Source organism: Antechinus flavipes, chromosome 5 (genome assembly GCF_016432865.1).
Source record: "Antechinus flavipes isolate AdamAnt ecotype Samford, QLD, Australia chromosome 5, AdamAnt_v2, whole genome shotgun sequence".
In the NCBI taxonomy this organism is placed as follows: Eukaryota; Metazoa; Chordata; class Mammalia; order Dasyuromorphia; family Dasyuridae; genus Antechinus; species Antechinus flavipes.
In genome coordinates this window covers 128272366-128286261 of record NC_067402.1, presented here as the reverse complement: position 1 = coordinate 128286261, position 13896 = coordinate 128272366, and the positions used below count along the sequence as shown (strand labels likewise).

General features: G+C 31.5%; 1 protein-coding gene across 1 annotated transcript in view; it reads right to left on the bottom strand.

Annotated features, from left to right (window-relative positions):
* The window catches only part of LOC127538623 (ankyrin repeat domain-containing protein 26-like), a 91715-nt gene that overhangs the window by 53535 nt on the left and 24284 nt on the right, over positions 1-13896 (bottom strand). The window contains exons 7-10 of the mRNA XM_051962410.1: positions 13010-13038; positions 12837-12918; positions 7081-7157; positions 548-780 (exon numbers count right to left, since the gene is read on the bottom strand). Coding sequence (XP_051818370.1) covers positions 548-780; positions 7081-7157; positions 12837-12918; positions 13010-13038 — 421 coding nt within the window. The remainder of the gene's footprint in view (positions 1-547; positions 781-7080; positions 7158-12836; positions 12919-13009; positions 13039-13896) is intronic.

Genomic DNA, 13896 nt, shown 5'->3' with positions numbered 1-13896 from the left:
TTTTTTTTGTTTTTTTGTTTTTATCTTTTGCATATCAGTAATTCAAATTGTGAGTTTCTTGAGAATCTAGGTTGCCTGACTTTTTTTTTTTTTTTCAACCCTCACTTCTTGGCACATGATAAGAACTTAAATTGATTCATTCATGAACACTTCTACTGATGGGAAAGTTTCTAACTACTAAGACAATCCATCTAATTTTCTGGGTAGTTATAAGCATATTTTCCTATCTCATTGGGACTTATTTGGAAAATATCTTGTTTTGCTCTTTGTCACCCATATCTTATATTGCATGTTATTCTTTTGAATCTTATCAAAGGCTACCTACATTTGTTCAATAGACACTAATGAAACAGTTCCAAAAGAAAAAAATACTGAAAGCAAATGAGAAATAGATATCCATGGGACTTTCTTGATAAAAAAAAAAAAAAAACAAGATAAAAAAACAAGAAAATTCATAGTGAATCTGAATGCAGATTTTTAGAGCAAACAACTAACCATTAACATTAATAATTGATAATTCTCCATTTAAATATTTTGACAAACTTACCCTTTTAGAAAATAATGCACAGGTACTGAATTTTCCTTTGAAAAAGAAATGCTCTTTATTGGAATTTTTTCCCCAGGGATTTTATTTTCCTCATGTTTACCATGCTGATTGCTCTCCATAGAAAATAGCTCATTAACTTTGCCAGTTGTTCTACTTTCAGTTAATTTATCACCATCTTTTTCCTTCAATGTTTCCACTTCATTGTGTTGATGCTTTTTCATTTCCTCTTTAACCTAAAAGGAATGCTTAATACTTAGCATTAATACATAACTATCACTTTATTTAAAAAAAATATTTGCTTAGTTAGGGACAAATAATAAATCTGTGATTTAAATAGTACAAGATACTATAGTACCAGAAGAGAAAATCCCTTCTGCCAATGCAATTTGAAGAGTTGGAGAGTTGTTTAGAATACAGAGATGTTAAATGACTTGCCTGTATATGTCAGAGGCTCACTATCCATTATGCCATGCTGCCTTTCATTTTTCTACTTTTATTTTGAAATATTATCCTAAATATATTATCCTCAGGGTTTTTTTATTTTGGAAGAAAAATTGTCATCGTTTTTAAATAAATTTTGTTTGGAAGAAGAAAAATTCACTCAACTTTCAAAATGATAGCCTGATTATTATCACATGTTGTTTTCTCATCCTTTTTTCATGTTCTTTCATTTCTGCCCTTTAACAAGCAGATAGAGACAAAGAGATACATACAATATCACATATTCAGATTCATTTTCAGTCTTTTCTACATTTTCTGCATTGACCCCACAATGAACAAGCTGAGAACAGAAATAATTATCTTTCCTTATTTTCTACCGTACAATGGGTGTTTCCCATCCCATTTTTCATTTCTTATTCCTTACTGTGTAGTTAATGAAGAAAAAATTAAAGGTAGTCACTGAAATATAGGATCAGCCCTCATAACAATATAAGAAATTTAGTAGAGTAAGTAGGATTTAGGCATTGTGACTGCTACATTCTAGAAAATCAATGCTGTTCACTGTGCATGTTCAAAGAAGCATAATCTTTTTTAATTTGGAAAAAATCTTAGTCTAAAGCTATCATTTTAAAGATAAAATACATTTTTTACACAAACATTAAATAACTTGGTTAAAATCATAGTAATAAACTAGTGGCAGAATTTAGTGCACTGGGTGGAGATCCCCACATTTTATTCAGAAAAATACCTTCAGAATAAAGTTGCATTATTTAGTACTTAAATATATGTGAGAGGCAACATTGAGCTTGGTCAGAAGCTTTAGGCTTAAATACCATGTCACCTTTTCCTAAAGTCATTTAAATTTTCTGAGCTTAAATTTCCCTGTCTTATAAATATGGATCCTATTTTATAGGAATAGTAATGAAGATCAAGTGAGATAATGTCATAATTTAAGAGTTATAAAAAATGCAAATGGCTATTTTTTTTTTGGTACAGAATCCGTGATTTCATGAATATAGGTGTTATGCCACAGTTTCCTTTAATTGCAGTTTCCCTAATTGTTCTATTAGTTTCCTTGAATTGTTCTGCCTCAATGGCAACCCCCTTTCCTGACCATTAGAACTGATATAAATTAGGATAAAAATAACTATCCCTGACTACTAGCATTCCATAAAGCCATAAAATGAAAATGGCAAGAAGATGGCTCCTAGTCTCTCAAGTTATCAGGATTTATGACCCTTACTCCCAACCTGTCAAAACCAAACTATGGTTCATTTCTGGAAGTTCTCACTCACCAAAGCTCTAACCTCACCCTGCTTTGTTCTGTTGATCACTGGACCCTTATAAGAATCCCTGGGATCCTTCTCTCACTGCTGGATACTTTGAGACATGAGTCTTATTCAGCCCTGGGGGCAACATGGATCCTTTTTTTGCCCAACCCAATACAATCTCTCCTTCTCAAATAAAATATTAAAAACTCTCTACTCTCTATCTTGCCTCAGTTTCTCTGGCATTACATAGGTAACTTCACATGAGGAAACTCTTAATGAAGATTAGTCCTTGTTTCCAGTTTCAGGGTTGTCTGGTTAAGATCAATGGACTTCCCTAAGGCAACACAGCTAGTATGTGTCAAAAGCAAGACTTGAATCCAGGAATAACTGAAGGAGTTTAGCTTTCTAACCACTTTTCTCTGCTAAATCTTGAATTATTATTGTGAAAGGATAATTATAAGGCAGCCAGGTCAATGTATGAATGAGCCAAGAGACCCAGGCCATGTAATTTAACCTCCCTGAACTTCATGTTTCCTTGTTTATAAAATAAGTGCGTTTGATGTGATGACTGAAAAAGCCTCTTCCAAAAAATAAAATTCAATGATTAAATGAATTGTGCCAGTATGATAGTATCTAAAGAAAGTCAGTTATGCAAACATATCACAAGTCAGTCTTTTGCCATTATTTTTCCATCTTTTCTCACATTTTATGTTTTTTTTTGTGCTAAAATGATAAATATCTAGGCAAATGAAAAAATTTTAAAAACAAGTAAATTAAACAAGAGGGGCATTTAACTTGTAGTCAGAAGATCTAGACTTAGTCCCAACTATGTCATTTATTAATCTGTCATTTGTTTTGAAATTCAAAAAAATTAAAGTCTAATTATATTTAGCAAAATCAGTAAAAATGAATAAAGCGAATCATAATAAAAGTATTGATTGGACTATCAGATGGATTTATTAAGAAATTTCCTAATGTTAGCTTATATTTTCAGTACCTTAAGTCACATCTTATGCTTGGTTAAGAAAATAAACATGTTCATAGAAAGCCAAGTTCTTGCATATATAAATTATAACAAGAATTTGCATAAAAAAGAATCTGAGTTCATTACATTTCTTTGAGACCTGTACTAATTATCTTTAGGTGGGGGACAACTAAATGGTGAAGTAGACAGAGCACCAGCCCTAGAGTTAGGAAAACTTGATTTCAAATCTAACCTCACACACTTAATACTAGCTGTGTGACCTTGGGAAAGTCACTTAACTCTGATTTCCTTGCCAAAAATTAAAAAAAAAAAATCAGAGTCTAATTATCTTTAAGCTTATCTGTGTTCTTCTGGCTACCTAATATTCAATTTGCACATCTACTTTAGAAAGTTTCTTTTTTACATGCCAAATATTATGGATCATATGGAATGATTCAAATCACATAAAAATCATAAAAAAGACTTTCTGTATATTTTCTATAATTTATTAAGGGATTCTATTACACATAGGAAGTATTTAAACATAGCATTTTAATCATGTGAAAACTCAATTACTCAGGATGAAGAGAAAAAATAGAATGTAGAATATGAGGCTATGAATCTATATCTTTTTTATAATTGTATTTTTTCTTTCTCCAAAGTCAGAACTCTACTTACAACATTCCTAACTCATTTTTAAATCTTTGCATATCATGCTTTATTTCTTTACCCAGGTGCATTTTAAATATTTTGTTGTTATGTGGAAGGGAATATCTCCAATTTCTTAGCTTGTTTGTCAAGTTTGTAGAGTATATATTTAAGTGAAGATCACATCATTTTATTTAACTGATCTTCACTATGTTCCAAATACACAGATCAAGAAAACAAGTTCATTATATCTGGACAAAAATTTCATCTACAATATACTTAAGTTGAAAGTAAGCATCCAGCTAGAGACATCCACTGTTAGGGTACATACTACCTTCTAAAGCATTTATGTTCTTCATAAATCTATCAATTAATAATAGAGAGACAAACATTTTCTTCAATAAACACAAATGAATAGAATCATTTCACTTAACAGGAAGAGCTCAAAAGTAGATCATCACTACTTTTAATTGCATATTATGGCTACTCCTTGAGCTGAAATCTATGTATTCTACAAAAGATTTCAATTAACTGATTAACTGATCATTATAGTGTTATTTGGGCAATCCTCTGATGAAAGTTCTACAAATAATTCACGAGGATAAGTTATACGGTAATAAATGTTTGACTTATAAAAAATTTCATTAGAATAGTGATTTTAATTGTTGTTTATAGGGCAGTGATTTAATGAATAAAACTGTGTAGGCTAGATAACATATAGGGTTGAAGGTCCTGGTTATGAACTGGAACCTAGTTATTACAAAGATTGTGTAAGAGAATAAAACTAGGTGACCTGATATTTCTCTTGCTTCTCTTGACTGTGCAAGTTATACCAACTAAATGAAACATGATGAAAAGATTCTTAGATGAAGATTCTATTTTGTAGAGAATATCTACATCCATAGGTTTCAGGATTTCTCTACTTTCTGTTAAGGAAGACATTGCTGGGAGGTGCTAGTCGTGCATCGGACTTCCCAACACTATCCCCATTTCATTCAAGTTATATGATTAGGGTTAGCATGACAAGGCACTAAATCTAATTTGCACATTGGAATAAAGAATCTTTATCCAAAATCTTTGAGTAGTTAGGGGTTTTACTAAGGAGTTGCCATGGGATTAGAAAAAGATGAAAGTTGTTAATTCCTAGGGAAATTCTAGCCTAAGTAACTAAATAGTACATGCATGCTTTCAGAAATTTTCTAAAGGGGGATCTAAAAAACAGATATGAGTTCATTAAAAAAAAAAAGTTATTAGACAACTTAAAAGTTTCCCTTTTTAAATGAAATTTTAATGTAACAATACTATTTAATAAAAAATACTCGATATTTTTAATAAATAAATTTAATAATAAATACTAAAAGCAAAATACTATTGAAATGTAAAAAAAAAGAAATTATTTTCAAAGAATGAAGGTAAACAAGAGGAGTTACTTGTTTCACTTTTTCTCATATTCAAAATAAAATCAACATATAATTTTAAAGATAAAGATTTTGACTGAAGCAATTACCATTGGTACATAGAGAAACATGGTCACACTACTTTCTATTACCTAATAGTTACAGTTTGCCAATTCTCCTTTGGTTCTTTACAAGTTTCCATGTGCATAGAATTAAGAAGGGAGCTAGGTTATATTCTGGTCAGAGTTCTTATTTGTCAGTACACTAAAAAATAAAAGATTAGAAAAAAAGACTAAATGTCAAGAGTGTCAAAGACACAATGTGCCTAGATTTTAACAATTCTTTGAAAAAGTTTTTCACTGGACTAGAAGAAAAATGTAGACTGTACTTAAGGAAAATTTGATAAGTGTAGAGCAACTTCATTGTGAAGATTCAAAGAACACATTCAGTCTGGAGGACAGTAGGTAGCTTTAATTTGATGTTGATGAGGGTGAAGTGATAGAATGTTTATTATTTGTAGATGGCATGTAATTGGAAAAGGTTGCTGATAAATTAAGTCACAGGACAGAGATTCTAAAGGATCTTGATTAGAACAATGGGCTGGTGCTAACAAGATGCAATTTAAAGGGGATAAATGGAAAATACTGAACTTTTAAAATTTTTTTAAAAAATCACCTAAATATGTACACAATGGGCAAAGCAGTTTTTCATAGAAGTTCATGAGAGAAAGATCTAGAAGTATTTATTAGTGGGCTATAAGTTTAATATGCTGTGTCTACCACAAGAGCTAATATGATCTTTGCAGCAAAGGTAGTATTGCATCCTTAGTGAGATATGACAATCTTCTAATCTGTCCTAGTCAGATCACATGTGTATAATCATGCTTAGAATATGACACTGGAAAAATGCAATTTGTAGGACCTAAAAAAGACCTTATAAATCATCCAGAACAGTCTCCTAAGCAAATGGGGGTGTCTAGCCTATAAGAATAGATTTAAGGTTGGCTAGGATAATAGTCATTAAATAGTTAGGGGATCAGAATGCAGAAGAGTTTGATTTGTTCAATATGATTCTTTAAGTCAGGATCACAAGTCCTGGCTGTACATTATGAGAGAATAAATTATAGCTCAACATGAAGAAAACATCCCCAACAGTTAGAACTGTTCATATATACAATGGGCCATAACATTTGGATATTAATTTTTCAGTTACAGGTTTTCAACTACTTTTGGGAAATACTGCACCCAGTATATATTATTTGGGTTTAGACTAGATTAACTTGGATCATTAATGGTATTTTATTATTTTTATGCCATTTTTAATGCCATACCTTATCATTTTAATACATTGATAGAATTTAGTGTACTTGTCTAAAATGACATAATTTCCAGATAATAATGGTCCAGGTTATCTTACCTTTGGAAATTAATAATTTTAGCAAGACTTTAAGAAAAAATCAGGATTAGGATATTCTTTCATCCATATCCATTTTCCATGGCATTTCTATTATCACAATTATTTTGCCTACAAAGAGCAAAGTATGATCTAATATTTTAAATCAATGTCTTATCATGTAAACAATTTATAAAAATGCTAGCATAAACACTATCCAGGAACTCTTCCTTTACTCTATTATTATACAACTGTTGAAGTTTTGGGACTGGTCTCTGTATCTCCGAAGAAAATCTTAGTTCCCGAAATAAGACAAAAATGCCTTTAAAAGTACACTAAGTTCTGAAAAACTTTCAATAAAATTAACATGAATGGCACTTTAACTGAAAATATCAAAATTCCAGTATCAATTTTCCAAACCTGTTTCTGGTCACTTTTATCAAAACATTCTCGGCTCCCCTCTGACAATCCTTTAAATTCCAGTTCTTGTGTTGAATCTAAATTGATATTTAAGTAAAATTTTATTTTAGTTAAGAGTTATGTTTATCATAAGAGTTAAATTCCACCCTATTAAAAGTAATGGCATTCATGACAACTATAATTTATCTATTATAATCTATTTTGAGATAAAATATAAAATGTAACAAATATCAATTTTACTACATTTAGCTGATTATTTTGTAATTACAAACTACTGCTACATTCTAAGTTTCTTGTGAAATACTAATTTCACAGGAACAAATCACAGGGAGCTATAAAGATTTATTTATAGTATTAATCTAGCTAAAACTGCTGCATTTGAAAATTAAAATAAACTAATAAATGTCTGTGCCTGATCAATTTGTCAGTTAGGTTAGCAGTAACCAATAAAACAGATTAATGCACTTTCTCAATGACCAAAAATCAGGAGTTAGAGATTACTACCCTTAATATAGTTTTAAATAGTACATGAGAACAAAGTATAGAGTTGGGGAGGTGGGAAAAACAATGAGATAGGTTAAAGAGTAGAAAGCATCATGAGGATGGGAATTGGAAATTGGGAGTCGGGGTTTAGCAACAATCTCTTCCTTAGATCAATGACAGACAGAAGCAGCTACACCCAAAGAAAGAACACTGGGAAATGAATGCAAACTGTTTTCATTTTTTTTTTCTTCCCGGGTTATTTTTGCCTTCTGAATCCAATTCTTCCTGTGCAACAAGAGAACTGTTCAATTCTGCACACATATATTGTACCTAGAATGTACTGTGACATATTTAACATGTATAGGACTGCTTGCCATCTGGGGAAGGGGGTGGAAGGAGGTTAAAAGTCGGAACAGAAGTGAGTGCAAGGAATAATGTAAAAAATTACCCAGGCATGGGTTCTGTCAATAAAAAGTTATAATTATTAAAAAAAAAAATCTCTTCCTTCTTGTGAATAACTAAGAAATGTTCATTGTTTGAGCCCAGTGGATTAGACTTCTTTGGATGATACAAGTCATTTCCCAGTTAATAAATGGTCAAAAGATATGAACATAATTTTAAGATAAAGAAATTAAAACCAGCTATAATCATGTGGAAAAAAATGCTCTAAAACATTATTGATTAGAGAAATGCAAATTAAAACAACTCTGAGAAACCATCTCATACTTCTCGGATTGGCTAATATGACAGGAAAAGATAATGAAAAATGTTAGAAGAGATGTGGGAAAACTGGGACACTAAGCCATTGCTGGTGGAATTGTGAACTGATCCAAGCATTCTGGAGAGCAATTTGAAACTATGCCCAAAGGGTTATCAAACTGTGCATGCCCTTTGACCAAGCAATGCCACTACTGGATCTGTATCCCAAAGAAGTCATAGAGGAGGAAAAAGGACCCACATGTGCAAAAATATTTCTAGCAGCTCTTTTTGTGGTAGCAAAGAACTAGAAAATGAATAGAGGCCCATCAATTGGGGAATGGCTGAATAAATTATGGTATATGAAAATAATGAAATATTATTCTATTAAAAATGAAAAACAGGCTGATTTTAGAAAGGCCTGGAAAGATTTACATGAACTGATGCTGAATGAAACAAGAAGAACCAGGAATATATTGTACACAGTAACAGCAAGTATCAGTCCAGTACAGTAACAACAGTAAACATGTATGATGATCAACCATGAAAGATTTTGTTCTGTTCAGGGTTACCAAGACAATCTCAAAAAATTCTGGATGGAAAACATCATCCACATTCAAAAAGAACTATGAAGGCTGAATGTAAATCAATGCATACTATGTTCACTCCCTGCCCCCCTTTCTTCTGTCTTATTTTTCTTCTGTGATTTTCCCCTTTTGTCCTGGTTTTTCTCTCCCAACGTGATTCAAAAGGAAATATGTTTTTAAAAAGTGAATTTATTTGCATAAGCAAATTTGTCTTCATTTTTCGTGATCTTATATAGTCTCAGATCATCAATATTGCCTCACTATAAAAATTTTTTTCTGATAAAGTCTTTGTTGGTAATCTCATTCTATTCTTATGATTTCATTGGGAAATACTCAGAACAGGTCATACCAGACTATCTTCATTTTGACAGGATTACTAGACTGACTGACCAGGTAATGCCCTATCATTATAGCTTACCTAAATTTCAGCAAAATATTTGATACATTCCCTTATATTATCTGTGTGGACAAAATGACAAAAACAAGCATAAATACAAATAGATGATGTAGGGATTCCTAAATATTTGACAGATTTTGTTGTATTTTGTTGGATTATATGTTTAGTATCTGTTAATATAGCTGCCATGAAAGCTAGAGCATATTTTTTTTTTATTTCACTAAAAGGGATATAATGTCCAGAGGAAAGGAGATGTTAAGTCTGGCTGACTTCTGCCTTTCTCAGTTAACAACTGAATATTGTGCTTATTTTTGGACACCACATTTTAGGACTGGTTTTTAAGACCTTTCAACCTGTATGTTCTCTTGCACCTTCAAATTCAATACAAACAAGCCTAAATTCATCATTTCCTTTCTTCTCTTTTCCCATCTCATTATCAGTCCATTAATTTTTCTTATTTTTGTTAAAAACGAGCCATCTTCTCAGTCATCTGGGTCTACATTTTTGACATCTCCTATCCAAGCATACAAAAAACATACACATATCCAAAAGTTGTTAAATCTCATTGATTGTAGAATCCACAACATCTGTCTTTTTTTTTTTTTTTAATATTCCCAAATCCACCCTCCCACTTCATGACCTTGTAAACTTTTACCTGAATTTTTGCAATCAATTACTAACTGGTCTTTTCATCTCTGATTCCTACCTTTTCTGGTTCATTCTACACAAAGCTCTCAACTAATCTTCTTAAGGCACACTTTTTTTTTCTTTTTTTTTTTTCCTTTTTTTTTAATATTTTATTTTATTTTATTTAATAAATGCTTTATATTGACAGAATCCATGCCAGGGGGATTTTTTTTTTACAACATTATCCCTTGCACTCGTTTCTGTTCCGATTTTTCCCCTCCCCTAGATGGCAAGCAGTCTTATATATGTTAGATATGTTGCAGTATATCCTAGACACAATATATGTTTGCAGAACTGAACAGTTCTCTTGTTGCACAGGGAGAATTGGATTCAGAAGGTAAAAATAACCCGGGAAGAAAAACAAAAATGCAGATAGTTCACATTCATTTCCCAGTGTTCTTTCTTTGGGTGTAGCTGCTTCTGTCCATCATTTATCCATTGAAACTCAGTTAGGTCTCTTTGTCAAAGAAATCCACTTCCATCAGAATACATCCTCATACAATATTGTTGAAGTGTATAATGATCTCCTGGTTCTGCTCATTTCACTTAGCATCAGTTCATGTAAGTCTCTCCAAGCCTCTCTGTATTCATCCTGCTGGTCATTTCTTACAGAACAGTAATATTCCATAACATTCATATACCACAATTTACCCAGCCATTCTCCAATTGATGGGCATCCATTCATTTTCCAGCTTCTAGCCACTACAAACAGGGCTGCCACAAACATTTTGGCACATACAGGTCCCTTTCCCTTCTTTAGTATCTCTTTGGGATATAAGCCCAGTAGTAGCACTGCTGGATCAAAGGGTATGCACAGTTTGATAACTTTTTGGCATAATTCCAGATTGCTCTCCAAATGTTCACAACTCCACCAACAATGCATCAGTGTCCCAGTTTTCCCGCATCCCCTCCAACATTCATCATTATTTTTTCCTGTCATCTTAGCCAATCTGACAGGTGTGTAGTGGTATCTCAGAGTTGTCTTAATTTGCATTTCTCTGGTCAATATTGATTTGGAACACTCTTTCATATGAATGGTAATAGTTTCAATTTCATCCTCTGAAAATTGTCTGTTCATATCCTTTGACCATTTATCAATTGGAGAATGGCATGATTTCTTATCAATTTGAGTCAGTTCTCTATATATTTTGGAAATGAGGCCTTTATCAGAACCTTTAACTGTGAAGATGTTTTCCCAGTTTGTTGCTTCCCTTCTAATCTTGTTTGCATTAGTTTTGTTTGTACAAAGGCTTTTTAATTTGATGTAATCAAAATTTTCTATTTTGTGATCAGTAATGGTCTCTAGTTCATCTTTGGTCACAAATTTCTTTCTCCTCCACAAGTCTGAGAGAGAAACAATCCTATGTTCCTCTAATTTATTTATAATCTCATTCTTTATGCCTAGGTCATGGACCCATTTTGATCTTATCTTGGTATATGATGTTAAGTGTGGGTCCATGCCTAATTTCTGCCATACTAATTTCCAATTATCCCAGCAGTTTTTATCAAATAATGAATTCTTATCCCAGAAGTTAGAATCTTTGGGTTTGTCAAACACTAGATTGCTATAGTTGACTATTCTGTCTTGTGAACCTAATCTTTTCCACTGATCCACTAATCTATTTCTTAGCTAATACCAAATGGTTTTGGTGACTGCTGCTTTATAATATAATTTTAGATCAGGTATAGCTAGGTCACCTTCATTTGATTTTTTTTTTCATTAATTCCCTTGAGATTCTCGACTTTTTATTGTTCCATATGAATTTTGTTGTTATTTTTTCTAGATAATTAAAATATTTTCTTGGAAGTCTGATTGGTATAGCACTAAATAAATAGATTAGTTTAGGGAGTATTGTCATCTTTATTATATTCGCTCGGCCTATCCAAGAGCACTTAATATTTTTCCAATTATTTAAGTCTGACTTTATTTGTGTGGAGACTTTTTTATAATTTTGCTCATATAATTCCTGACTTTCCTTTGGTAGACAGATTCCCAAATATTTTATGGTATCAACAGTTATTCTGAATGGAATTTCTCTTTGTATCTCTTGCTGTTGGGTTTTGTTGGTGATGTATAAAAATGCTGAGGATTTATGGGGATTTATTTTGTATCCAGCTACTTTGCTAAAATTATGAATTATTTCTAATAGCTTTTTAGTAGAATCTCTGGGGTTCTCTAGGTATACCATCATATCATCTCCAAAGACTTAAGGCACACTTAACTTAGCCCATTCTCTTGTTTTAAAAAGTCTTCTGTAGAACCCTACTGCCTCAGTGTGGGAAGCATCAGTTATGAAACCTTACTTCCACAATCATTAATTACCCTTTCATGCTCTTTCTCATTCCTCAATTTTCTCAGAACACTTTTATCTCTCTTCTTTGCTTCCTTTATTTTAGACTCTTCAAACTTTCAGTTTATATGCTGTATCCCTTCACAAAAAGTAAATTCCTTGAGACAAAGAACTGTTTGTTTTTATCTTTGCATCCTAGAGGCAAATAGCAGGCATTTGATATGCAATTGTGACATAATAGTTGGTTAACAGAAATTAACTTGAATTGGGAAAGAACACATATTATTAGATTTATATGTCTTCCTGCAATATAGAAAAGAGCCAGGACATAGAAAAATGCAACATGAAATAGTGTTCAGAACACAAAATAAAAACCTTAAGACTATAGGACACATTTTCTATTAGGTATGTGATTTTTAAAAATTCACTTATTCTTATACTTGTAAAGAAGGGAAAACAAGGAAAATAGGATCAATGTTATCTGCATCTTCTATACCAAATTCTTCCCTTAAATGCATAATACAAAGGAAAGAAAAACAAGAAAAATGGATACTGAAAAGTCAAAAGTCTTTAAATTATATTTTTTCCCCTAAATTGTAGAATTATAAAACATACCTGACTTTTGTTTTTCTTTAACTTCCTTTTCTATTTCTTGGTTTGTGAAAGAATCTTTGATTTCAAGAGTAGGTTGAATGGGCTATGAAACAAGATATTTAAATAACAAGATAATTATATTGAAAGTTTTCAGTACATATCAGATAATAAATTAAAACTATCGATATTATTACCTTCCAAATGGAATTTCCTTTAGACTGATCTGAAAAAAAGAATGAAAGTTTCATTATCAACTGTAATTAAATAGTATAATTCAATCACAACTTCATGTAAAACAAATAGGTTTGTTTGATCCTATTATATGATTTAAAGAATGTTTTAATTTGGTATAATTCTTATGGCATTAGTCTAATAGTAATTAGAATCAGTTATTATTACTTGAAATAAAACAAGAATATATTGCTGACTCAATAGGGAATTTACATTCCAAATAGATCAGATTTCAACTCAAATACATATATGTGTACATATACAAATATATAAACATGCTCATCAATGCCACACATAAAAGTTATCATTTTAAAAAGACAGATACTCAAGTTCCAGAAAAGGCTAATTATAAAGTTGATTCTGTAATGTAACAACATATCTTCCAAGCAATGAGATTAATGCAATTATATTACAAGTGCTCATAATGTAGATGATTCCTTACTCAGTTATATTGCAAAATCAGGCAATATGTAAACAGGAAAGATAAAGAAGAATTAAAAACAATTTATAAAACACATTCTTATCACAGAACTAAATGGCTAGAAACACAGTACATCCACTTGTATATACACTTACAGAAGAGTTAACAATATATTTTCACCTTTTTCCATACTCACATTGCCTATTGGAAATCCTATACTACTTTTGTGAATTTATCTATCTTAACGTTTCATGAATCTAAGAAATGATTCAAATCTTTAAATTTTGCAAGTAATTTTAAAAAGACAAAATTATTTAAATTATCAATTATTAATTTTGTTGTGGCATAGTTCCCTTTTATTGTCCTGCCTCAGTTTCCCTAAATTGTCCTGCCTCCGTTTCCCTGAATTGTTTGGCCTCAGTTCCTAAT